This window comes from Taudactylus pleione, unplaced genomic scaffold (genome assembly GCF_031769625.1).
Source record: "Taudactylus pleione unplaced genomic scaffold, aTauple2 ptg000665l, whole genome shotgun sequence".
Taxonomy (NCBI): Eukaryota; Metazoa; Chordata; class Amphibia; order Anura; family Myobatrachidae; genus Taudactylus; species Taudactylus pleione.
Genome location: NW_028285067.1, coordinates 1,011,810 through 1,037,736, shown reverse-complemented (window position 1 = coordinate 1,037,736; position 25,927 = coordinate 1,011,810). Strand labels below are relative to the sequence as shown.

The following is a 25,927-nucleotide window of genomic DNA, read 5'->3' as shown; positions in this document are numbered from 1 at the left end:
CTTTGGTGCGAGACCCGGAGCGACAGCTTGGCTGTCGCAGTTCGGGTCTCGCACATGCACACGTCTGAGCTCCCTCCGTCGTGCGCATGCGCAGTGGGGAACATCGACCCACTTGCGAGCTTACTGCCGCTTGCGAGTGGGTCTGAATGACCCCCTAGGTCCATTATCATGCATACACTACTAGGGGTAAATTTACTAAACTGAGAGTTTTTAGAAGTGAGTTTTAAAAGTGATGTTGCCCATAGCAACCAATCAGATTCTAGCTATTATCTTCTAGAAGGTGCTAGTTAAATGTTAAGTAGAATCTGATTGGCTATGGGCAACATCACTTTTAAAACTCACTACTAAAAACTCTCACTTTGGTAAATTTACCCCCTCGTATTTATTATATATACACCTACAGGGGCCCAGACCATGTACACTCTAATGAAGGATTTGATTATGTACAGGGTTCGGAAGTGACAATTAATCAATGGCCAGTCTTCGAGATATATATATATTTACATGTTTGTTTTGGTCTTTCTTATGAGCACAGCCCTACCACCTGTGAAAATAGTTTAGAACATGTTCCCTGCACCCGATTCCAGCTTTAATGGCAGAATTCAATTAGGCTGTACACAGGCGTTACTTGCTTATCGGGTGTTAAACCTGACTCGTTAATGTGATAGAAATATACACAGTGCTCTCACTTTCTAACAACAGGTCACAATTGTTGCCATTACAAAGCGTGTGACACATGCGATGAATACATTTTATTGTTCTTTTGTTTGGTGTGTGTATGTGGTAAGTGACAGTGGTGTTCTACAGAAAGGGAGTTGTATTAGTACGTTTTGTTTTTCGAAATTATTCAGGGCTTTATTTTCGGCCTTTCCCATTCTTTCTTCCAGTTCACAGCTCGCCAGAAAGTGTATAACATCGCTAATGAGCTCCTGCAGACAGAGAAAGCTTATGTGTCCCGCTTACATCTCCTGGACCAGGTGAGAAGATCGTCTAAAGAAAACACATTAATCATCTTTACTTTATTTACCACCTTCTTATATTTTATATATTTTTTTTTCTCCCTCTCTCTCGTACCGTATTCTGGATTTCTTTAAAATTCTTAAAGTATGTTCGCCTAGCGGCTAAATACCATTTTTTTGTGATCAAATAATAATGCATCTCCTGTTTATCCATATTTACCATCTTTAAAAGTGGGCAGGAGTAGAACATCCTGTAGCCAATCAGATGATTAGAATAATTGGGGAAGCAGCGAGCTGGGTATGTAGTCAGGAAGCCGGCAGACGAAATGCTGACCGCCGGCTTCCCGACTGTGGAATCCCGGCATGGGACTAATGATAGGCGACTAAATACTGACGCCTATCATCAGCCGCACGCCGAAATCCTGACAACCGGCATACCGAACGTAGGTAAGCCAGGGCGTCTGGACCTATTCGCCGCGGGGGGTTTGTTAGGTTTAGGGACGGCATTGGCTTTGGCTGTAATGCACTGTTGTACGCAAATAGTCGCACCATCGAGCGGACACTGGCCACTCCATCGGACATTAGCGCAACCCCATGGTTGCTCAGAATGTCCAACGGTACATGGCCACTGATGCCAGATGAACTGCGTATTCCGAAGCAGTCCCTGACACCGGCACATGCCTGCCAACAAAAGCCACCCCCAGTCACCGCCCATGAACGCGGGCTGTCCATGCAATTCCAATTTGCGTCCACGGTAGTAACCATCGGGCGCATGCCCATTGCGTCTCAGACCCATGCACAGTTTTAAAAAGATCGGGCCCTAAGCAAGAAACGGGGCACAGACTAGTGACGTCAGGCTACTGTCAAACTGATCGGTGAACATCATAGAGTTAAATGTACCTGTATGTGAACCGAGGGGCATACATCCAACTCGTCTCACCCTCTGATCTTTCATACACAGGTGTTCTGTGCTCGGCTCCTGGAGGAAGCTGGCACAAAGGGCTCCTTTCCTATTGAAGTAGTCATGGGAATTTTCTCCAACATCTGTTCCATATATTGCTTCCATCAGCAGTTCCTGCTCCCTGAGCTGGAGAAACGCATGCAGGAGTGGTGAGTTACCAGGACCGACCATGTACAGAGTTCGGCAAGTCCTTTACAGGAAGAAACTGACAATCGGTGACCAGTCTGCAAGCTAATAAATATCATATATACACAAAAGTGACAACAATATGATCCTCTGAAAATGTATATGGCCACCGATAACTGCTAACACTATCAGATGTCTTCCAACAGCACTAAAAGGGTGCAATGGAACGTATGGAGATTCATCTGCTCTGAATAGGGGTACATAACCGGATCTCATGCCATGTGGACAGAAACAAGTGGTTGAACGGCCATTATCCATTCATACATTGTGGGCAAAATAACAAAAACACATGAGCACCCCTGGGTAGCCATTATCGAAGAATGCTCTCTCCTTTAATACAACTCGTGCATCTACAGTGTCTCCAGCATTGAGAAGCTGCCTGGAGACTCTGCACAGTTGCTACATGAAGGGATTTTTAAAATACAGGGGCTGATGTATCAAGCAGTGAAAATAGTGGAGAGGTTGCCCATAGCAACCAATCAGCTTGTACCTATCGTTTTATTGAATGTACTAAATGCTGCCTCAATGCTGATTGGTAGTTATGGGCTACTGGTCCACTTCTTCAGTCTTCTCACTGCTTGATACATCAGTGTTAACTGACCTCTAGTCATACTGTACATTTGATATTGATTAATGGGTGATACATAGTTATTTAGTAACATATTTATATATACACATCTCTTTACAGAGAATAATTAAGTCATTCCCACCAGTGCCCCAGTAGTGTTTACAGTCTCAGTTTCCTAACACACATGCTTACACTGTGAGGAGACCGGAGCACCCGGAATACAGCTACACAAACATGGGGAGAACCATACAAACTCCACACAGACAGGGGTGTGTCTGGGAGCTGCCGTGATGTCTCTTACAATAAGTGGTATTATGCGAGTGCTGAGTACAAATAAATATGTATGGCCTTTGTTTCCATATTTTGTGGAAAGTTGATATATAAAATAATTAAAATGGGATGGACTTGCACAAAAATATGGCAGCGTACAGCAATGTTTTTTTTTTTTCCTGAATGAAAACAACAGGGCAGAAAACAATACATTAGTTATTTTCTGCACTTTGTAAATATTTTTACGCTTTTCTCGACTGTATAAAAAAAAGTCTGATTGTTTTTTACATTTAGGGACAGCAACCCTCGGATTGGGGACATCCTGCAGAAGTTGGCTCCATTCCTTAAGATGTACGGGGAGTACGTTAAGAACTTTGACCGAGCCATGGAGCTGCTGAACACATGGACAGAACGCTCGTCCCAATTCAAGAGCATCATCCAGGAAGTGCAGGTGAGGACTCAAAAGTCTTACCCAGAATCCTTTTCTGTCTGTGCAGGAATCCCTGTGCTCTGTTTATGCAGCGAAGCCCCCTCCGCAAGATTGGTTACCACTATTCTGATTCATATAATAACTCTTACTGAAGGGCTTAGTCTACACTCAGGTGCCTATGAATTTATCACATAATCACTACATAGAAGCATAAGTGCCATAAAAATACATGCAGTACACACACAATGGTAATAACAGAATGGATGACGTGACAGCTGGACGCAGTAAGTACTATAGTGCTCCGTCCATGTCCATCTATTGTGTGTACCTAATCTGTTTATTCTCTACTGAGATCAGTGATCGCCATTGCAGCTTCAGTTAATGCTGCACAAACTGCGCAATGCAGAATATATATTCCCATATGTGTCCCGAATGTATTCCCGTATGTGTCTTTACCATCTAGATAGGAAAACAAACTCGAGAACGAATGTCAGTAAAACATAAAGTAAAAAAGCTGATATTGGGCACTCGCCACACAAATGTCAGTACTCCTAATAATAGATCCCGGCCTAATGATGTGTCAGATTTACGGGTCCGTATCTGAATAATCCTCAAAGTCCGCTCGTACTGAAGTATTTATAAATACTGGAACAAGCAGTTAGTGGTGGACCGACAGACGTGACTTTTATTATCATTATAATGTCATCGTGATGATATATTGTATATGACAGGCAACAATAAGAGCACTGTACTGTACGTGCAGCTAATGAAACTGGCTTCCATTGAGATGTTTCTTTTTATTTTCCGATTTTATTTTGCAACCAGTAATTACCAGATGCTCAGTATGGAGCCGGGAGAAGGAATGTTTGGCTCTGCAGTAAAGCAACAGAGTTTTCTGAACTTCCCTTTAAGTTTAACCCATATAAGGGATATATTTACTAAAGTGCAGGTTTTTAGAAGTCCACATGTTGACCATGGCAACCAATTAGATTCTACCTTTCATTTATCTAGCACCTTCTAGAAGATAATAGCTACAACCTGATTGGCAACATCTCCACTTCTAATCAGTTTGTAGCTACAGGTTGAGTCTCCCATATCCAAAATGCTTGGGACAAGGGGTATTTTGGATATCGGAATATTCCGTATTTTGGAATATTTGCATACTATAATGAAATATCTTTGGTATAGGACCCAAAACTAAACACAGAATGCATTTATGTTCTATATACACTTTATACACACAGCCTGCAGGTCATTTTATACAATATTTTTAATAATTTTGAGCATCAAAAAAAAGTTGTGTACATACATGAAATTCATTTATGTTTCATATACACTTTATACACACAGCCTGAAGGTTATTGTATACTGTATTTTAATGATTTTGTGTACATTGAACCATTAGAAAGCAAAGGTTTCACATTCTCAGTCATACTAAAAATATTCCGTAATTCGGAATATTCCGTATTTCGGAATATTTGGATATGGGAGACTCAACCTGTATTATCTTCTAGAGCAGGGGTTCCCAACCACTGTCCTCAAGGCACACTAACAGTCCAGGTTTTAAGGATAGCCATAGTTGAGCACAGGTGACTTAATTAGTACCTTAGTTATTTTGATATAACCATCTGTGCTTAAGCATGGATATCACTAAAACCAGGACTGTTAGTGTGCCTTGAGGACCGAGGTTGGGAATCACTGTTCTAGAGGGAAGCTGACGGACGAAATGCCGACCGCCAGCTTCCCGACTGTCTAATCTCGGCAAGGTACTAATGACAGGCGTCGAAATCCTGACGCCTGTCATTAGACCTACACCGTGAGCCCGACACCCGGCTTACCGATCAAAGGTAAAACGGGCACGGACGGTTGGAGGGTTAGGTTAGGGGCTCCCGGGGGGGACTTGGGGTTAGGCACCCCCCTGGGAGGTTAGGGTTAGGCTAGGTGAAGGGGGAGTTAGGCTTAGGAAGGGTTTAGGCACTTTGAGGGTGGTTAGGGTTAGGCGCTTGGGGGGGAGGTAAGGGTTAGGCACCACTAAAGGAGGGTTAGGGGGTAAAAAAAGGTTAGCGATACTTACCTTTTGTAGCTTCGGAATTTTCACCCCCGCCGGGCTTCCGCTGACGGAATTTGAACCACCGGCCATGCGGCCGGCGGTAAATCATACTGATTCCCTTCTAGAAGGTGCTAGATAAATGGAAGGTACAATCTGATTGGTTGCCATGGTCAACATCTCCACTTCGAAAAACCCGCACTTTAGTAAATATCCCCCTAACTATACAGCCCCAGGACAGGCTCCGTAATCAGTCAACTTTACACTGTGGCAATCTATTGACATTGTAGATGCTAATAAATGACATGTCACCTGTGTTTAGCTTAATGAAGTAACTGGGGAACAATTCGGGTTGACTCGTAGTGCAGAGGTGTGTGGGGTGGAATTTCTCAGACCAGAGACCAACATTTATTTTCTCTCCTGTCATTGCCATGGAGGGAGTGTTTCTGTCATAGTTCCTGCGAATGCTTTCACCTGTGCTGGCCTCACCTTTGTTCTCTTTATTATCTGTAACCATGTGTATCTAGCTCTCAAGCCATAGACTTTAATATACTTTATTGCTGAATGCAAGCGGTTGCTTTATGTAACAGGCCATATTAGTTTACAAGCATCTCCCTACAGCAGGGGTCAGCAATGTTTTGCTATCAGTGTGCCAGTTGCAATCTAGCGTGCTAGTTCTGTATTAACAGTAATATCTAACAGTCCAGGTGTTAAGGATAGCTGTGCTTGAGCACAGATGGTTAAATCAAAATAACTAAGGTTCTAATTAAGTCAACTGCGCTCAAGTATGGCTATCCTTAAAACCTGGACTGTTAGTGTGCCTTAAGGACTGTAGTTGGGAAACACTGCTTTAGAACCTTCTGCGTGTCACTTAGAACTGTACTGCATGCCGGTGGTTGCTGTCCCCTGTTCTACTTTACACGCAGAAAGTCTGATTTTTATTAGGAAATAAAACATTGCAGTTATATAGCCTTGTCATGTAACCTCCTCACTTGCAGCAACAATGTTACAGTATCGCATGCGTTCTATGAAAAAATAATACTGTTACAGTAACTTATTCATATAAAGCCGTTTAGGTTTGTCTGTGCCCATAGATGATACAGTATGCACTGTATATAGTGCAGGTGTTCATGCATTGTTTTCCTTTGTGTACCAGAGGGAGGAGGCTTGTGGTAACCTGACATTGCAGCACCACATGCTGGAGCCTGTCCAGAGGATTCCACGTTATGAGCTGCTCCTGAAAGACTATCTCCTGAAGCTGTCAGAGGAGTCAGGAGACAGGAGGGATGCAGAGAGTAAGTTATACCATGGGGGGAGGGAGATGCCCCAGAGAATAAGCTGGGCGCTCTACTGAATTTCACCTCGCGTATGACGGGTTCTCCAGCAGTTGTGGTGCTCATATCCCAGCATGCTTTGCTCATCAATGGTCATTCTAGGACATAGAATTCCACTATTGAGACACTAGCACAAGTTACCTGCCTCCGACGAAGGCTAAAGGCCTAAACCCATTTGTCACATATTCCTGTTCATCAAGGTCTCATTTACTTTATGCCTGTTGGCACAGGAATTGGTTCTCAACTTAATCTCTATCCATGATTTACTTCATATAACCGGGAAGTGTCCTCTATCTAAGTATTATCTTTGGTCACAAAGTGACGGTTTATGTCTTTGTCAAAACCTATGTTATTTTTGAAGTTTACCTCAAGAAAGATCACTTTGATGGTTGCTCCTGAGGGCATGGGGTGCTTCTGTGCATACTCAATGTATATTCATTTATATGTAACCACACTGCCCCCATGTGGTTGTAGTGCAAATACCCCAGATTGATCTGTACCACTGTAATGCCTCATACCTTTTGTTGTGACATACATTTGATGCACGTTTAATATGTGGTTACACTACTGTGATATAGACTATGTGGTCGCCCTGGTGCTTGTAGGTGGGAGGACCCATAAAAGTTTTGCTCATTTGAGATCTCATTGACACAAATTTAATTTTTCAAGTGTGTTGATGAGCTTTGAATACACTGAAATGGAGCAAGATGTGTACAAAGAAATATCCGCTGTAATGTAACTGGAGGTAATGGCAAATGCATACACATGGCGATCCTCAACAGGCCAAATGCACCCCAGACTGGAAGCTGAATAGGCCAATTGTCCTTTATTGAAGCCACAGAGTGCAGTAAGAAGCATTGACCTGGCCACACATGTACAGGTTTCACCAGCCATCTTGGTACATTTGTTGGGAAAAATTTCACTTTGTGGCCTGATCTTGAAGGAATGATTAGTGCATTCCAGTATGAAAGGTAAACAGGGCTGGCCGATTGCCTCCATAAAGGAGTTCATCAGGTCCTCTGCTGCCCTGGACCGGGAGGACAGGACAGGGGAACCAAATGCAGAGCGCCTTCAGACTCAGCTGATCAGTGATGGAGCGGAATGACTGGACAGAGTGTGGGCAGCTTTCTTCTCAGTACATGATTTTTATGTCCTCTCATTAACTGCCGTTGTGTTAAATCAGATGAAACCGAGATGGTAGAGGATAAACCAAGGGTAACTATACTGAAAGGATTTGGGGACAAAAATAAATTATGATGTTCCGAGATGTGAAAAAAAGGAAAAGAATACTTTAGCTTGCATTTATAGTCCAGAAAAAACACAGATTAAATGCTTACGGTGGGGATCTGTGATCCCTTAGTCGCATACATTTAAGATGTAATGTGCTTAATGAAAAGGGTTAATATGTCCTGCCCCTGAAAGGCTCAGGCTTCAATACCGAAACTTGAAAATGCTTTGTAGCCATGACCTCCTCTGGTATATCTATTGACAGCATCAGACCGGCGTCTTAGAACTCGCAGTTTCTTGGTTGGAAAATGTGGCATTCTAAAGCCAAGTAATGTTATACAGAGTCTGTTACAGAGTCTGTTCTGTGTGGCAAAGAAACCACATTCACCGTTTAAAGTAGGGATGTGCAGGTTCGCATTTTCCCGCCAAATTTGAATTTTTCCGGCAAAAAATCGGATCTCAGAAAGAGGCAAAACGTCATCTTTCATGGACTTTTTCCCAGGAATGATGATGTTTGTCCATGAAAGATGACGTTTTGCCTCTTTCTGAGACCCGATTTTTGGCGGGAAAAATCCGAATTTGGTGGGAAAATCCAAACTCATCCAAGCCTGCACATCCCTAATTTAAAGTGATACACATACGATCTGTATACTATAATGTTAGTCGAATAACAAAAGTTTATACTGTATAAAAAAAGAAGATGGTTATCTAAAGCAAGGATACTTGTGATGGAAGCTTTAAGAATGGATCTCTTACAAGAAGTTGTTAGTAATGTTACTTGCTGCTTTTGACTATAAAGCCTTTGCAAAAGCAACAGATCATACATATGTTGATTGTGGCATACACCACATGTGGATGTGCATTACTTGTTGCCAGGGACACCAGGAATACAGGACATGCTTTTTAGGTATCTACCAGTATCTAACCATTTTTCTGCTTGCAGAATCTTTGGACCTTATTGCGACAGCAGCCGAGCACTCTAATGCAGCTATAAGGAAAATGGTGAGTGCTCCCTAGGTTCTTTCTCCGTTAGGGGGAGGTTAAGCAAACCATCTTCAGAGGACAAGTGAAGAGGCTGCCCATACCAACCAATCAGCTCCTAGCTATCATTTTGTAGAATTTACTAGAAAAATGATAGCTACAAGCTGATTGGTTGCTAGGGGTAACATCTCCACTTGCCCTCTTAAAAAGATTTGCTAAATGTCTGTTACTCCTGATCCCTTTCTCTCATATGCCCTGAAGCTCCAGATTTCACATATCTTCCTTTCATTTCCCAGGAGCGGATGCACAAGCTTCTAAAAGTGTATGAACTCTTAGGCGGTGAGGAAGATATCGTGAGCCCCACTAACGAGCTGATAAAAGAGGGACACATACTGAAATTGTCTGCAAAGAATGGGACCACCCAGGACAGATACCTCATACTGGTGAGCATCCTACCACCTCATCATCACTGGAGGGGCACAACGGCCCCAAAACATTTGTCTGGGTTATTTGACCTCTATTTTTTTTAAAAGTAATATTCTGTCTTTGTCTTATTAAAGTCAAAGCTGAAATCCAAATTGTTTTATGGAAAATGGCTAATTATGTGTGGGCCCTGCCTATTCCGTTAGACTGCAAGATTAAAGTGCTGATTGAAGATAACATGGCCTAAAGTAATGAACCAGGCCGGCATGACGAGGGTCATGGCTTGATCTTGAGAATACATTGTAAGATAGGAAATTTGCATACTTAAGGGAATCCCTGAAATGAGATTCTCAGAACTTGATGGAGCGACTGAGTTTCTTAATAACCTAAGCAGTGACCCCTATTTCTAGAAGTAGATGTGAACGATTGTATGGTAGATGCAATGACAAGACCAATAAAGTGGGTCAGAGATCCCGGCGAGAGATGGCAATGGGATTAGTGATTTATCTAGGAGAGGAAGCTCACTGACTTCTTGATAATCAGGATAACACAACTGGGCATCAATACTTTGTAGCTGCAATAGCGTAAAGCCACATATGCGCAAACGCGGATGCCGCTGCCCGAAGCTCTGAATCAGGCCAGTTGACTCCTTAATGGAAACTACAATATTGTCAAAGATTCTTGAAGGCAAATACAGAAGCATTTGGTAGATTGAGACCTCCAGCAGATGTCCTGTGCTGATTGTCTCTGCTCTTATATTGTTCTAAGAAGGATTACTGTACCTGATATACTTTGTCTTACCTTACCTTTTTATGTATTATTATTTATGCCAGAAATAAAATACATGTTACATTATCATGTCTTCTCCATGGCTTCCTACATCAATACAGAATAGTAGTCCTAAAGCTCAGTTATGAACATAACAAACACCCAGCCTACATGTCCTGCAGTAATGATGTTCCATTGTTCACAGTTCAATGACCGCTTGCTGTACTGTGTTCCGAAGCTGCGTCTGATTGGTCAGAAGTACAGCGTGAGAGCCAGGATTGATGTGGAGGGGATGGAGGTGAGTAGAAGGTGACCCTGCTGTGGATGTAGGACACACAAATAAATACAGCCCTGCTCACTTATCATTTTCCTTTTTCCCTCAGTTGAAACACAGCAGCAGCCCCAATCTCACCAGGACATTTCTAGTGTCTGGGAAACAGCGATCGCTGGAGCTCCAAGCCAGGTACTCCCAGCTCAACGAGGTGGAGAAAGCAATGCCACCATGAATGTATTGTGTTTTTGGCGAAGCCTAATTACTTTATACCATAGAATATTCATGGTATTTGGGCATATTTACTAAAGCGCTGGTTTAAAGAAGTGGAGGTATTGCCCATAGCAACCAATCCGATTCTACTTCTCATTTATCTAGCACCTTCTAGAAGATGATAGCTAGAATCAGATTGGTTATTATGGGCAACAACTCCACTTCTAAAAAAAAAACCCTGCACTTTAGTAAATATACCCCTAAAATCAGTGGTTCTCAAACTCTGTCCTCAGGACCCCACACAGATCACGTTTTCCAGGTCACCCAGCAGGAGCACAGGTGTAGTCATTACTCACTGACACATTTTAAAAGATCCACAGGTGGAACTAATTATCTCACTTGTGATTCTGTGAGGAGACCTGGAAAACATGCACTGTTTTGGGTCCAAGGACCAAGAGTGATTTCACTCTGCAAAATAACAAGTGGCCATCGATGGTAACCAACTATGCAATGGATGGCCATCGATGGTTTCACTACCCGATGGTCATCCCTGTTCTATGATTGACTGGCCCGTGGGCCAATCAGAACTAGGGTGTGTGGCTTTGTGGGTGTCAGTGGGCGGAGCTATGCTCCGTATCGCGACACCATGTAAAAAAAATAAACTTTTCTATTATGCTTTTCCATCAATGAAGAGAAACCAATTTTTAATCTTCCGACGCAAATTCACTGGCCTTGGCAGTTTAATTGCCGTGGACATTCTTAGCAACCTTGGGGTTGCTCATGTGTGCGATGGTCCGTGCAATGTTCCCGATGTTAATCTGATGATGCATCTTTGGTCGCATGCAGTGGATTTGAGAAGCTGGGCGGTATTACAAAAGACGGCCTCTGCAGCAATCGCACAACTTCTCACATCCACTGCTACAGAAGACGCAGCATGGATCCATCTTGTGTCCAGTTACCATCAACCCGTGTTTGCATCACTTTCCACAATAACAGCTCTTAGTGCAACCAGAAAAGATCCAGCTGTTTGACCCGTGCACCGATTGGTTGGATAATGTCCAACTTCGCCACCTGCTGGCCAAATTTGGCCACTGATCCCATGATGTGGGTTGAGTGGCATGTTCTGGGCTGTGTGTGGCCTGTATTGAAACACTGGTTCGGATGCTGAAATAAACCAAAACTGACATTTTATCAATATTCCCTAGTGAAGGAAGGGATGTGCAGGGCTGACCTATGCTTGTATCAGCTGTTTTGTTTGGAAGATAGAAATGCTAATTACATGCCTGCCTGTCATCTAAAGCAAATGTCACATTCTGCTTCACTACTGCACTTCTCTCTATTCTTCTTCTGACCTATGAGCCATTACTGCAAGGAGATGTTTTTCATTTGTCATTTTCTTTTATATAGAACTGAAGAAGAGAAAAAAGACTGGATTCAGGTGACTATATCTGCAACTGTAGTGGGTTCCCGGCACAGTATTTGGAATCCTCCTTACTTAATGGCTTTGTATACGTTGTCTTTAATAGAATGTTTTAATGAAAGCATTGGAGGATGGTTTAACTGGACAGTTGCATCGTTTAATGATGCAAGATGCGACATTGTGTCATCTCCACGATGAGTCTACGGGGGAGAGACATAAAGTGCCAACCAATCGTCTCCAGTCATTTTTCAAATACAGCGTGTAACGTTAGGAGCTGATTGGTTGGTACTTTATCTCTCGCCAAGACTTAGTACATCTACTCCCAATGAATAAGAAAGGGGGGCACTGGCTTAGTGCTGTCAGATAAATGACAGTAGTGTTAAGATATTTTTTTAGGGACCTTTGGGGCTTGTCTACAATCGTCATTTAAATGTGTCTCTCCTCCGTTGACTAAGTTTATTGATTAATTATGAAGAGATGCTGGGCCATTGCACTGGTCCTCTTTACAAGGTGGGTGAGGGAACAGGGGTGAGAAATGGTACAGAGTGTTCTACTTTTGCCCCAACCCGGCCTCATCATCCACCTTTGTTTAAGGAAAGAACAAAAACACTGATATGTAATTGACATGTTGGAAGCATACATGTTATTTATCTAATGATTGATCATGATATATTATCTGTCACATTAAGGCGATTGAAGCTATGATGAGCCAACATGAGCAGACAGTGGAGACCTGCAAACTGCTTAATTCCTCCCTTCGGGAAGATGAAGAGACTCCCCCAAACTCACCGGTAATTAATGAGGGAGGGACTTGAGGGAAATGTAATAGCTGTCTTGTCCTGAAGAGTAATATTACAGTGATTTACAGAACTATGTGTAGAAAGTATTTTTCTATGAACTCCCCTGTTCCCAGACAGCAGCACCTGGCTCCTGAGCTTGACGCTTCCCCAGGTCTGACAGCCTGAAGTAGTGTTTGTCTACGACAAGCCAGTCCAACCCGTGGCTCTCCAGCTGTTGTAAAACTACAAGTCCCAGCATGCTTTACCAGCTGATCATTGGGATGGTATGCTGGGACTTGGAGTTTCACAATAGTTAGACAGCCACAGGTTGGCCAGGCCTGGTCTATGAAGTGTTTGCAGGGCAATACTGTCACCGCAGCTGACTGGACCTGTGTAGCCAACCACTTGCCACAGCCCGCAGCTGTCCTCAAGTTCTGCAGTTTAGTGAGGAGGGTTTAATTTTTTTTTATAGAAATCTTATACTAGGCAATGGAATGAAGGTAAACTGGAAAGGAAAGGGTGCTTGTTAAATATGTGACATTAGGTTGTTTGGCAGTATTCTGGTCTCATGGCACAACTTGTTACACAGAACACAGACCTGGGCAAGCGGGCACCAACCCCAATAAGGGAGAAGGAGGTGACAATGTGCATGAAATGCCAAGAAGCTTTTAACTCTATAACCAAACGGAGGCACCACTGCAAGGCTTGTGGACATGTGAGTTACCATTTATCTTCCTTTCAGTCCAAACACCTGTATTATTCCCCTGATCATTGATTTTCTGCAGATTATATCCCCTTTCTCCTTCTCATTCCACTCACTAGCTCCCTCTGCTGCTCTTTTTCCACTCACCCCATTCTCTTTCCTACATCCTTCCTGTACCGCTACTCCTCTTCACGCACACTTCATTCCCTCAGCCTATTCCTTTCGGCAGTCTTCTCCTCCGTTCTCTCTTCAGGTATAGATAGTAAAGTCCGGGTTTTTAGAAGTGGAGATGTTGCCCATAGCAACCAATCAGATTCTATCTATTATATTCTAGAAGATGCTAGATAAATGTTAAGTAGAATCTGATTCGTTGCTATGAGTAACATCTCCACTTCTAAAAACCTGCACTTTAGTAAATATACCTCTTCCACTTGCTAAATATTTTTCTTTCCTTCTTTTCACTGTTTCACCCCATAGCTTCCTTCTAACACTCACTCACTGCCTCTGCCATTCCTCTTTTCCAATTACTTGCTATTCCTAAACTCTTCTTTTTCTTTTCCACTTGCTTCTTTTCCTGCTTCTCCTTTCCTCTCCCTCTATCACTCACCTCATTTCTGAGGCATTTGAGTCTACTTGGCTTCTTCCGAAATTATGTTGTTGTGAAGCTTCTCTTCATCTACTTAATCTTTTTTTATTACTTATAATCATTTTTTTTATTTCCTTCATTATTTTGTGGATTATTCCTATCCTGTTATTTGCGTGCTTTCTCTTTGCCTCTGTCTAAATTTTTCAGATTTCCTCATTGTTTCCCAGTACTGCCATCTCAGCCGGTGTTAATTACCAGCTGTGTGTCTCATTACTATAGGTGGTTTGTGGAAAGTGCTCAGAGTTTCGTGCCAGGCTGGTCTATGACAACAACCGGACAAATCGAGTGTGTGTGGACTGTTACAGTGCTCTACATGGTTCTATAACCAGCCCGGGTTACAACTCTCACACACCCCAGCGTAGGAAATCTATCCTAGAGGTAAACACTGTCTTTACATCCTGCCTCATGCTGACACAATGTGATCTGATCTTTGTGCTGCGCTTGTGACATCAATTCTAGTCTGTGTTATTTATGGGAGATTATTATTACCAGTTATTTATATAGCGCACACATATTCCGCAGCGCTTTACAGTGAGTATTTGGCCATTGACATCAGTAGGTCATCATCAGAGATCATTGTTTTTCCAATGTATCTTCCATGATCAGGTTCATTCGAGTAGCTTGGTATTTGAATTTCTCATTGGCTTCTAATTTTTAATGAATGTCACATCCCACGCTTATTTAGAGCATCTTCCTTCCCCCTACAGAAACAGGCTTCGGTGGTGGCAGAGCACAGCGTATTGTGCAGTTACGTGTATTATATGGAGAAGGGAGCCAAGAGCTGGCACAAAGGCTGGTTTGTCATCCCTCAGAATGAGCCGCTGGTACTGTACATATATGGCGCTCCCCAGGTAAGTTCATCATGGGCGTTGCAGGATATTAGTGGTGCATGGCAGGAAGCAAAGCTCTAGCGTGGGTAAAGGATCTGGTGGAGGATTCACGTATATGTAACTTACTCTCTCCCCTCTGTCCCAGGATGTGAAAGCTCAGCGGAGCATCCCCCTGATCGGCTTTGAGGTGACCCCAACAGAACTGTGTGAGCGCTCAGATCGCAAACACGTTTTCAAGATCAGCCAGAGCCAGCTCAGCTTTTACTTCAGCCCCGAAACCGAGGAACTGCAACGCCGCTGGGTGAAAGCACTGTCCCGAGCTGGCCGAGGGGAAGATTACAATTCCAAACACTTAATCCCGGAGACCGAGGAAGAGACTGAGGGGACTGGGGAAACCCTAGGGGACACTTGAGGATTGAGACACTACACTTCCCTCTTGGAGATACCGAAAAAAGGGGTAGAGCTTGGACTAATCCATTTCATCTTCAAACAGGGGACTATTGTGAATGTGGAGCTGGGCTTGCTTGTCACAGCTCCACATGGGGAGGGCTGGACTCACCCATAGTACTTCCATGTTCTGCGAGAGACCTGAAAGAATAGAGCTGAACTGCAAACCCAGAGGACCTGTGCAGAATGGAATTGCCTCTGGGAAAGCTGAAATGGGATGGGGCTGGACTGACCCATCATCACTCACATAGGAAGAAGTCGGATGGCTGGATTGACCCATTAACGCTTCCTTCCCAGGTCAACAGATGCTTCCATGCTCTTGAACTAATTCTTTACTCAAACCCATCACCGGCACTTTCTCTTTTTTTTTTAAATCTGTTATGTATTATAATTATTTTAATAATATTTAGCAACACTTTTTTAAGTTGTTACTTTGCTTGTTCTGGGACCCTGTGTTCCCTTTTAAAGTTTTTACCATCATTCCAAAAATCAGTGCTCATGTGTCCCAGAGTAGCCTTTTAGCGCGTGAGGTCCTCTGTATCAGGAAAGGGAGAGAGATAGGAGCAGTGTGAAATCACCCAGTCTCTGGGAGTTAAGTACCATAAACCATAGGAAGACATGTACAGTGCCATCAAAGTGATCGCAACTAGCTCTGCTCTGTACACCACTATCCTAGGCTAGTTTACACACATCACACCTTAGTACAGGGCCAAAGCGACAATGACAAATCAGTCCTTCTGTGGCACCCAATCAATCTAGAGCAGGGGGTATCCCACATGCGGCCCTCCAGCTGCTGTGGAACTACGCATCACAGCATGCCCCGCCATAGTTTTGCTATTGGGGCATGATAGAACTCTGGTAGGGCATGCTGGGATGTGTTCCACAGCAGCTGGAGGGCTACACGTTGAACACCCCTGATCTAAAGTTTTATGGAGGTTAGGGCATCTTTTCCCAAATCAGCGAATAAGTGCATCTGAGTCAGACTTTGGAATAATAAGTATGGTGTACGCACATACTAATGCTATTCTGTAAAAGCAGATCATATAGGATGGAGCAGAAATCAGCCTCTGCAAAATGAAGGGACACTTCACCTAATATAGAATCCAATGTAACATAAAGGACTTTGTAAATACATTTTTACAACCCAAAGTTTCAAAATTGGACGAGTGTATAGGAGATTTGACATTGCTCTCAGCGAGCCAACAAGATGGAGAGAGAGTATTTTCCTGTCCCTTCCATTGTAAATGACTAAAGATTCCAACTCTTATGGAGCATACACACGGTCAGATTTGTCAGATCTGTCAGATGAATGATTTTACCAATGATTTGAACGATTTTTAACTGCATTAAAATGAATGGAATCGTCCAAGTCTGACTGCAAACACATCAGATGTCAGATATCGTTATCTGACCATCGGGAACGCGCATCTTTCATCATCCATCGTTCAGGCATGTCAGATTTTCCTTCAGATATGAACGCTTGAACGATTTTTTAAATCGTTATTGTTCAGATCTGAAGAAAAATCTGACCGTGTGTATGCACCATTAGGGTTATATATTTATTAAAGTGCAAGTTTTTAGAAGTGGAGTTGTTGCCCATTTCAACCAATCAGATTCCAACTATCATCTAAATAAGTAGAATCTGATTGGCTGATATGGACAACAACGCTATTTCTAAAAATCTGCACTTTAGTAAATATACCCCTTAGGGGTAAATTTACTGAAGTAAAAGTTTTTATAAGTGAGTTTTAAAAGCGATGTTGCCCATAGCAACCAATCAGATTCTAGCTATTATCTTCTAGAAGGTGCTAGTTAAATGTTAAGTAGAATCTGATTGGTTGCTATGGGCAACATCACTTTTAAAACTCCCTTCTAAAAACTCTCACTTTAGTAAATATCCCCTTTGGTGTCTTGGGTGCAGATGCTTCCTCCATGATCACAAACTTGAAGCCTGCATTTCACTCTTTCCTAACTTTTATTATAGTATTCCGCATAACAAGTATGGCAGCGGTGACCGAAAACCTTTTCCTATCTGCTTTCTAAGTTCCGTTATCTGTATGTACCTGTAACAGACTTAAGTTCATTTCATTGTTCTTACTGGTTGTCTGACAAATAGGAACACTTATATACTGGAAAATAATACCAGGACTGTACATCCCCATTTACACCCCAGGTCTGCATTATGACCGATGTCTGCTTTCATTTCTCTTCACTCTGGAGAATTTAATTCCCTGACCTTAAGTTAGTAAAGTAGTTGAATGGGGCACTTCGGAATGGGTATGTAATGCCGGCTGTCGGGATGTCTCCTGTCATCATACCAACAGCGGTATCCTGATGGTTGGTATCCCGGCAGGGTCGAGTAAGTATACTCACCCTTCCCCTTTTTCCCCCTAACCCTTCCCATTAGTGCCTAAACCTAAGTCTGCCCCTTTGTGCCTAAAGCTAACCCTCCACCCTTAGTTTCTAAACCCCCCCTCCCCCCCCCCCCAAAAAAACCTTAACCCCGCTACTCTGCCTAGACCTGACATCCCCTCCTCCTCAGCTAACGCTAAGGGCGCCCCGGACCTACCTCATTCGGGCTGCCGTCCTTCTGGATTCCGGCGTTGGGATTACGATAGACATCAGTATTTCGACGCCTATCTTAAGTCTCATGTGGGACTTTCAGTGTTGGGATTCAGACCGGCGGCATGCCATGCGTCTGTCTGATAACTACATCGCATGCAATTCATGTTACCTGCGGGCCACACTAGAGGGATCGTAACACCAAATAATGATTAGCTTAGTTATGTTATGCACAGGGCTATGCATAGACTAGATATAGCTTTATTTTATCACTTTGTACAGGCTAGAAGGACAGTCGGCTACGTCCTTGTCTGCTCTTTCATGTGTTCCGTTCTTACACTCCCCTAATGAGGTTATATGTCCATTGTCATTCAGACGCCACCAGCTCCTGATAAAGGAACTACAGTGTAGGGGAAGAAACATTTATGGAAGATGGCAGCAGCATCATAAAAACTAGGTCATTCTATAAAGGCTGTATTTTAAAATATTCACCCCTTAGTAGTTGCAATCAAAAATCAGAAGGAATAAAAAAAGTTTTCTAGCACCTGTTATTACGCTTACATCGGGGTATTAGGGACCCAGCACACAAGTCAGAAAACAAAGTTCAGAATTTACTTGGAATATCACTAAGACTATTACAGGTACCCATCTGTACCCATAGCTGAAGCCGATAAGACAGTGGCTCCTACACTTTTTGAGACACTGCCTCCTTGGTTCCATGAACTCATTCCCAGCTCCCTGACCCATTGAGGAAGATAACACAAAACCGTATATAAATTTAAACATTATTTAAATCCATTCCGACCCCTAGTTGAACTCGCCTACCCCAAATGGGGCTGCACCGCCCACTTTGGGAACCACTAATTGAAAAATTGTTATGCTATGAGGAATACTATAGAAGGAGTTAGAAAATAGTATCGATAACCTCAGCTTCTTCCTGTGAATGTTACTAGTGATCACTGTGTAAAACATTTTCCGATCAATGATAATTGTGCAAATCTGGAGAAGTAGAGTCCATAATTAATCTAAATCGAGAGTTGGAATCAAAATCGTGGTACTTATCAAAGCGTATTCCTGAATTTGGAACACTGTCCCGTAAATTCCTGAAATCAATTACAATTGTGCTAGTAGAGCTAGATTTGCCGAGTGACTAGTGCCAAGTAACAACATTTTCACCTGTAAATTGTGCCAAATCCTACAGGTTTTAATAATCAAATAATTTTGGCAGAATACATTATATTAGACTTGTGTAATTATTGCTGGAACTAAGACGTCAAACAGGTCGGCATAATCCACGGGTGAAAATGGCTTATTTTGCAGCAAATGCATAACATTCAGTTAGGGCAGTGGTTTTCATCTGGTATCCTTGACAGGTCATGTTTTCTGGATTTCTTTCACTACTCACAAGCGAGTTAATCTAATTTGCTGGGTCAGTAATTATGAATTCTATTTCTACAGTCATAAATCCTTAAAACATGACATGTTGGGTGTAGTTCAGGCTTGGAGATGAAAGCCACTGAGCTAGGGTGTTTTCTCCAGTATGTCTTTACAATACAGTTAGTCTGTATGTATTTTATATGCTTTTGCTGTCCTGTGAATATCCCCCTTGTACTGTGTCTTGAGCACAGATGTGCTGCCAGTATCAGCAAGACGACACTTCTCTCCTTCCGGTTTCTGTGACTTGTTGGGTGGAGGAATGGCATTGGTGGCAGGCCACTAGGGATGTTTTAAACGTATTAAACGCCTCACCCCACTAGGTGCTAGAGGTATGTTCTGTTTGTTCAATACAGTCTGTTTATTGCAACCGGTCTACCTGAGTGCTTTTTATGTACGCGCATCACCTGGTTACCGATAGCTTAGAATCATAGGACATGTAGACAGGCGACTGATGAGCTGAATGTTGTCATTACTTGTATTATATGTGCAAAACAGCTGATGCTTATATTAACTCTAGGCCACATGTTCTCAAACTCGGTCCTCGGGACCCCACACGGTGCATGTTTTGCAGGTCTCACAGAATTACAGGTGAAATAATTAGCTACATCTGTGGATCTTTTAAAATGTGTCAGTGAGTAATGATTACACCTGTGCTCCTGCCAGGAGACCTGCAAAACATGACCTGTGTGGGGTCCTGAGGACCGAGTTTGAGAACCACTGCTCTAAGCTATTACAAGCCTAGAGAGTAATAAATTTTCTCCCTCCTCAGTCCACTCGGGCGGTGGGGATGGCTAGGCTGTGCACTCCGTATACCAATAACTTAATTATTTACTCTGGCAGCTTGTTTATGCGAATGTTAAGTTCAAAGGGGAGGGGCTTTGACAACACTTCTACCTGGCTAAAGGAGGCCGGCTCATATCTAGAATTCCAGACCATTTGAGCAGTGGTGTAACTAGGGTATTTGGAGCCCAGGGCAAGTTTGAAAAGGGACCCCCCCCCCCCCATAGTAGTGCCCCTTATACAGTATCCCCAGTAGTGGTCCCTCTTATACAGCCCCCAATTAGTTCCCCTTACTCAGTAGCCCCAGTAGTGGCCCCCCCAAATGCAGTGCCCCATGTAGTGTTCCCCCTTATGCAGTGCCCCCAGTAGCAGTCCCCACAATGCAGTGCGCCCAGTAGCGGGTATCCCCTTATGCAGTGCCCTTTATATAGTGCCCCCAGTTGTAGTTCCCCCCCCATGCAATGCCCTTTATATAGTGCCCCCAGCAGTAGTCCCCCCCCCCCCCCATGCAGTTTAGTGGTCCCCCTTATGCAGACACCCAGTAGTGATCCCCCCTATCCAGTGCCCCCTGTGGTGGCCCTTCCTATTATTGCCCCCAGTTGTGGTGCCCCCAGTGCAGTGCCTCTAGTAGTAGGCCCCTTTTATAATGCCCCCAGTGGTAGTTTCCCCCCCTCCCAGTAGAGGTCCACCCAATAATGGTGCCCCCAGTAGTACCCACCCCCCTCCCCTGTTGTGCCCCCAGTAGTGCGGACAGGTTTAAAAAAAATATATCTAAAAATATACTTACCTGAATCCACGCTGCTGCTCAGGACCGCGACACCGCGCCCGCCGCTCCTCCCCGGCTGGCGCGCTCAGCATTATGGGAGAGACGTCATGACGTCTGTCCCATTACCCACTGCAGGAGCCGGACGGAAGCCCGGCTCTTGCAATGGTAGCTGCAGCAGTCAATGAGAGTCTATCTGACTCTTATTGGCTGCTGTTTAACACACGCATCGCCGCCAGTGACTAGGGCATAGAGGGGGAATAAATATTTGTGCCCGAAGCGTGGCGAGCCCGTGAGGGACACTTTTGGTCCCCTGTTAGCATCCCCGCCCCTCCCCCTTTTAGGCCGGGTCACATGTGTGTGACGTCACAGGTCCATCAGCCTTGTATAGTCTAGACCTAACCGTTACGCCACTGCATTTGAGACATCAGGTTGGGCCACTAAAAGGCTCTGGAGAGCCACATCTGACCACTAGGTGGCATCACATACATGGTGTCAACTGGCAATATTTTAAGACCTGGGTGACATTCTTCTTCAAACAACATTTTGTAGTGGCAAAAAATATTCCACATAAATACCTGAACAAAATGAAACCCACCGCAGCCTAATCTGCAAATACTGTATAACAAAAATGTGGCATCACTGGGGTGGTCAGAGAGTGTCTGACAAGTAGCATAGGAGATGCTTCCCAGTTAAGCAGGAGCCTCGAGTCAGCATTCTGCACAGGCTGAATATGTGGGTTACAGGCAGGGAAAGCATGCTGGCTGGATGTCATCTGTCAGGCATTACTCACTAAGGGGTCTATTTACTAAGGAGTGTTGAGGAGACAGAGTGATAAGGTGCCAGCCAATCAGCTCCCAACTGTCATTTTGCAAACACAGCCTGTGAGATGACAGTTGGAAGCTGATTGGCTGGCACCTTATCACTTTTCACTCTGTCTCCTAACACTGCTTAGTAAATAGACCCCTAAGTGTTGTGAAAGCTACATTAATAAGGCGGATCTGGATGCAACATAGGAATTTGGTAAGGAGACAAACAGCAGGTTTACATATCTCTGAGTAATCTAAAGGAAGGATGCATGAATCTTTCCTGAAAGGATTGGCAGAAAGTGACATTTAGGACATGGGAGGCAATGGCGGATGTATGTATAATGCCTTAGTTCACAAAAACTAAAAAAAACTTTAGCTCACTGCTTCTGTAGATGTTTGTGAATGCAAAGTATCAAACCAGAATACATGCAGAATTACCAAATGTGTGTTCCAGTGTAGGCCTAGGCTGCAAGCAGCATATTTCCACCAACCATGTCTGCTGGCATCATTGCATTATACTAGTATTCTGACAATAATATGAGCTGCACCTTTAAATGTAACCACTAACGTTACGTGGCGCGTGGTCCAGACTGCGGTTAAATCCATTATTGATGATCGTCTGGTCAGGCTGGTTCCCAGCGGAGAAAACATCACCATTCAGTCATAGACTATCTGCTGTACAAGCTTAAATACACTGTACCGACAGTCTGAACATTAAGCTTAGTACACAGAGTGCTGCATCAGCACCCGCGGTACGATAAGACTGAGCTGCGTTTATCCTCTTGCTGAACACCGCAGAGAGCTTATGTCAAACAGAGTTAACTGTCCTCTGTAATGAATGACGCACAGGATGCTGCAAGGTGTGTTGTACGCCAGCAAATGCCCCAAGGAGCCCGACCTTACCACAGACAACGCTGTGTGTGCCAGGCTTACAGCCATGGAGAGGAGGGAGCTGATCTGCACGGTGGTTAATGGAAATCGAAGACTAGAGAAATGCACATATACCTCCAATTGGGGCACAATAATGAATAAAAATTCCTCTGCAAATTGGTGAACACATTTCAGTATAATGCTCAAAGCACCCTCTTCTGTGACCCTTTTAGAAGGCCAGACTTTAAAACATATGTTTGTGAATAATATATATATTGGAAATCATAAATAGAACTCTCTCTACTCCATATGTACAGATGTGTCCTAATACACGGTGGCTTCAGTCGCATCAAACAGCCCTTCCCAGGTCCCGGGCAACGCAGTTGCGCTGAGACTTTCTCACTCCATTCTGCGTTTTATTTGCATAAATAAAACATCTGGAAGCGACAAAATTACATTGCTAGATTACACTGATCAATTTCATTTGTATATCCGTGCGAATGAGTATGAATCTGCTATAATGCAGCTGCCGCAGCTTTTTTCTCACCCCAAGTTCCCTGGTGCTTCATCTGCGACTTTCTGCAATTTTAAAGCCAATTCCTGTATGGAAGCAGCTGTGCCTGCGAGGCGAATAAGATGCGAAGTGTCCGCTGCACCGGACGTCTTATGCCGTATATTGGCGCTAGGTGTGTGAAGACACATCTGTACAAACTGTATTTCTCAAATCAATTGGGTTGACGCTGCACAACATGAGGTATGGGTGGCCGAGACCAGGAGTTTGGCACTAATGTCCAAGATGTTTAACTCATCCCCCTCTATGCCCCCTCGTGGCCAGGAACTTCAGGTGTTTTTAGAGTGCCTCCCAGGGCAGCATATATTATGGGCTGGACAGACTGCAGCTTTAGCAAGGCAGCCCCTGCTAGGCACTGGTCATCCTTTGGCCTCTACATCCCATTCTTCTTGGTAGGCTTCCTGACTCGGGAAAGCCCACCAGAATAGACAGGCATCTAGGATTGCTTGTGGTACCAAGGAGGAAACTGAACACTTCTGGTAGTGACTGGGGCTCCTGCACTGCTTTACACCTTTGGGTGCTGCAGAATTGGGCCTCATGCCAGAAGAGGGGATGGGACCAAGATTGTTGACAAACCCTAGACCGGAGCCTGCACTTAATTGGTTATGTAGCATCTAGGGTTCAGGAGGCATCTGCCACTGGTGCACAGTGAGGTCAATGGTTGGGTAGGCAAACGTGGAGATTGGCCTGAGTGCTGGGAGCCTGTTTCACCTCCGACTCTAACTCTCCCCTCGCTACACTAAGCTTCAGTGTTCACTGGGTCTCCTCTTGGCACTTCTTGGTCACATGACATACCCAAGGTGTCCATCAGTGCTCAAAGCACACCCCCTATACTCAGAGGCATGCCTCTATTAGCTCTCTTTCTGTGCAGCTTACTGCCTGTGGTGTGGCCTCCATCCCCAGCTCTGCAAGCAGTGTCTGACTATACAGAAGCGAGGCTGAGCTGCTGCTGCTGCCTCATCTTCCTGCAGTCCCAGGGAGCTCCACAAAACTGGTGAGTGTGAACTATAAAAATGATTACAATAAACAAAGATGTTTATAAGTTCTAATTATTTTCATATCAAATCTCAGGAAAACAGGGGAGGCTCTGTCTCCCCTGACTGCACGGCCCTAGCTCCCACTATGCACTGGTGACATATTTGCAGGGAGATTCATCCAAACCTTCTAAAGAAGACAAGCGGAGCTGTTTCCCATATAACAAATAAGATTCTAGCTATCATTTTATAGAGTGTACTAGGATAAATGGTAGCTATAATCTGATTGGTTGCTATGGGAAACACTTCCACTTGTCCCCTTTAGAAGGGCTGACAAATCTTCCCCTTCGTGTTGGGCCCTGGAAAGGGTAACTAAGCTTCCTTACACAGGGTACTCAGCCAGCACAGACAGGCTTAAAGGTCTAGAGCAGGGGTAGCCAACCCTGGTCCTCGAGCTACCAACAGTGCATGTTTTCCATGTCTCCTCACAGAATCACAAGTGTAATAATTAGCTCCACCTGTGGATCTTTTCAAATGTGTTAGTAATGACTACACCTGTGCACCAGCTAGGTGGTCTGGAAAATGTGAACTGTTGGTAACTCTTGAGGACCGAGGTTGGCTACCACTGGTCTAGAGAACAGGTTCTCAAACTCGGTCCTCAGGACCCCAAGCAGTGCATGTTTTGCAGGTCTCCTCACATAATTACTAGTGATATAATTAGCTGCACCTGTAGATCTTTTAAAATGTCAGTGAGTAATGAATACACCTGTGCACCTGCTGGGTGACCTGCAAAAAGTGAACTGTGTGGGGTCCTGAGGACCGAGTTTGAGAACCACTGGTTTAGAGAACTGTTCCTCCCTATACATCCCATCTTCAGTATTACATTGTTTGGTAGTGCTTTTCGGGCGGTATAGTGCCGCCAGATGCTGGAGGTTTTCTATATGTTTTACAGACCAATTATACTTTTTGGATTGTGTGCTGCAGCTGTTTTTCACCTTGTTTGCCAAGGTAAAGGCAAGGCAACTTGTGTTACTGCAGCTGCTGTGGAATGACACATCCCCCTAGAGCAGTGGTTCTCAAACTCTGTCCTTAGGACCCCACACAGTTCACTTTTTGCAGGTCACCCCGCAGCTGCACAGGTGTATTCATTACTCACTGACACGTTTTAAAAGATCCACAGGTGCAGCGAACAGTTTCACTAGTAATTATGTGAGGAGACCTGCAAAACATGCACTGCTTGGAGGCCTGAGGACCGAGTTTGAGAACCTGTGCCCTAGTGCCTACCCTAATGTCAAAATTCTGAGAATGTCAACATGTTGCCTGATGACAGTGTTAATGTCGTACTCTTGACTGCATCCCGTTTGCATGTCGTGTATCTTCTTGAGTGAGGATGCGGCTTATGGGAATCTCCCCTTAGGGTTGACGCTCCTATAGCATGTGTGTTTTCAGTACCACTATTCCAGCCATTAATGTAGCAGCCAGGAGATGGCATTGACCTCATGGCTGTGTCTAAGCCGGGTATATAGTCAGTTAGGCGTTTGGATAGTGGTTTAGTTCCGCACTGGAATGCTGGCATGAAGGAAAGCCCAGTTCTTCTCAGACTTCAGTAGTATAAATCCAGGAGGCATCAGAACAATATGTCAATGCGTTTATGGATGCTGGTCTAGGGCTAGTGTCATCTTTAGTGATCTTAGGCCT

At 44.0% G+C, this 25,927-nt stretch overlaps 1 protein-coding gene across 6 annotated transcripts in view; it reads left to right on the top strand.

Moving 5' to 3' along the window:
• FGD1 (FYVE, RhoGEF and PH domain containing 1) overlaps positions 1–15,955 on the top strand; it is a 197,243-nt gene extending 181,288 nt beyond the window's left edge. For all 6 annotated transcript variants that reach the window (XM_088455695.1, XM_088455694.1, XM_088455693.1 and 3 more), the window contains 14 exons: positions 888–977; positions 1,921–2,069; positions 3,239–3,395; positions 6,578–6,716; positions 8,926–8,984; positions 9,260–9,406; positions 10,360–10,452; positions 10,538–10,617; positions 12,046–12,076; positions 12,748–12,849; positions 13,427–13,552; positions 14,406–14,564; positions 14,894–15,037; positions 15,162–15,955. In XM_088455695.1, coding sequence (XP_088311821.1) covers positions 888–977; positions 1,921–2,069; positions 3,239–3,395; positions 6,578–6,716; positions 8,926–8,984; positions 9,260–9,406; positions 10,360–10,452; positions 10,538–10,617; positions 12,046–12,076; positions 12,748–12,849; positions 13,427–13,552; positions 14,406–14,564; positions 14,894–15,037; positions 15,162–15,428 — 1,743 coding nt within the window. In that variant the 3' untranslated portion in view covers positions 15,429–15,955. The remainder of the gene's footprint in view (positions 1–887; positions 978–1,920; positions 2,070–3,238; positions 3,396–6,577; positions 6,717–8,925; positions 8,985–9,259; positions 9,407–10,359; positions 10,453–10,537; positions 10,618–12,045; positions 12,077–12,747; positions 12,850–13,426; positions 13,553–14,405; positions 14,565–14,893; positions 15,038–15,161) is intronic.
• The last annotated feature ends 9,972 nt before the right edge of the window (positions 15,956–25,927 follow it).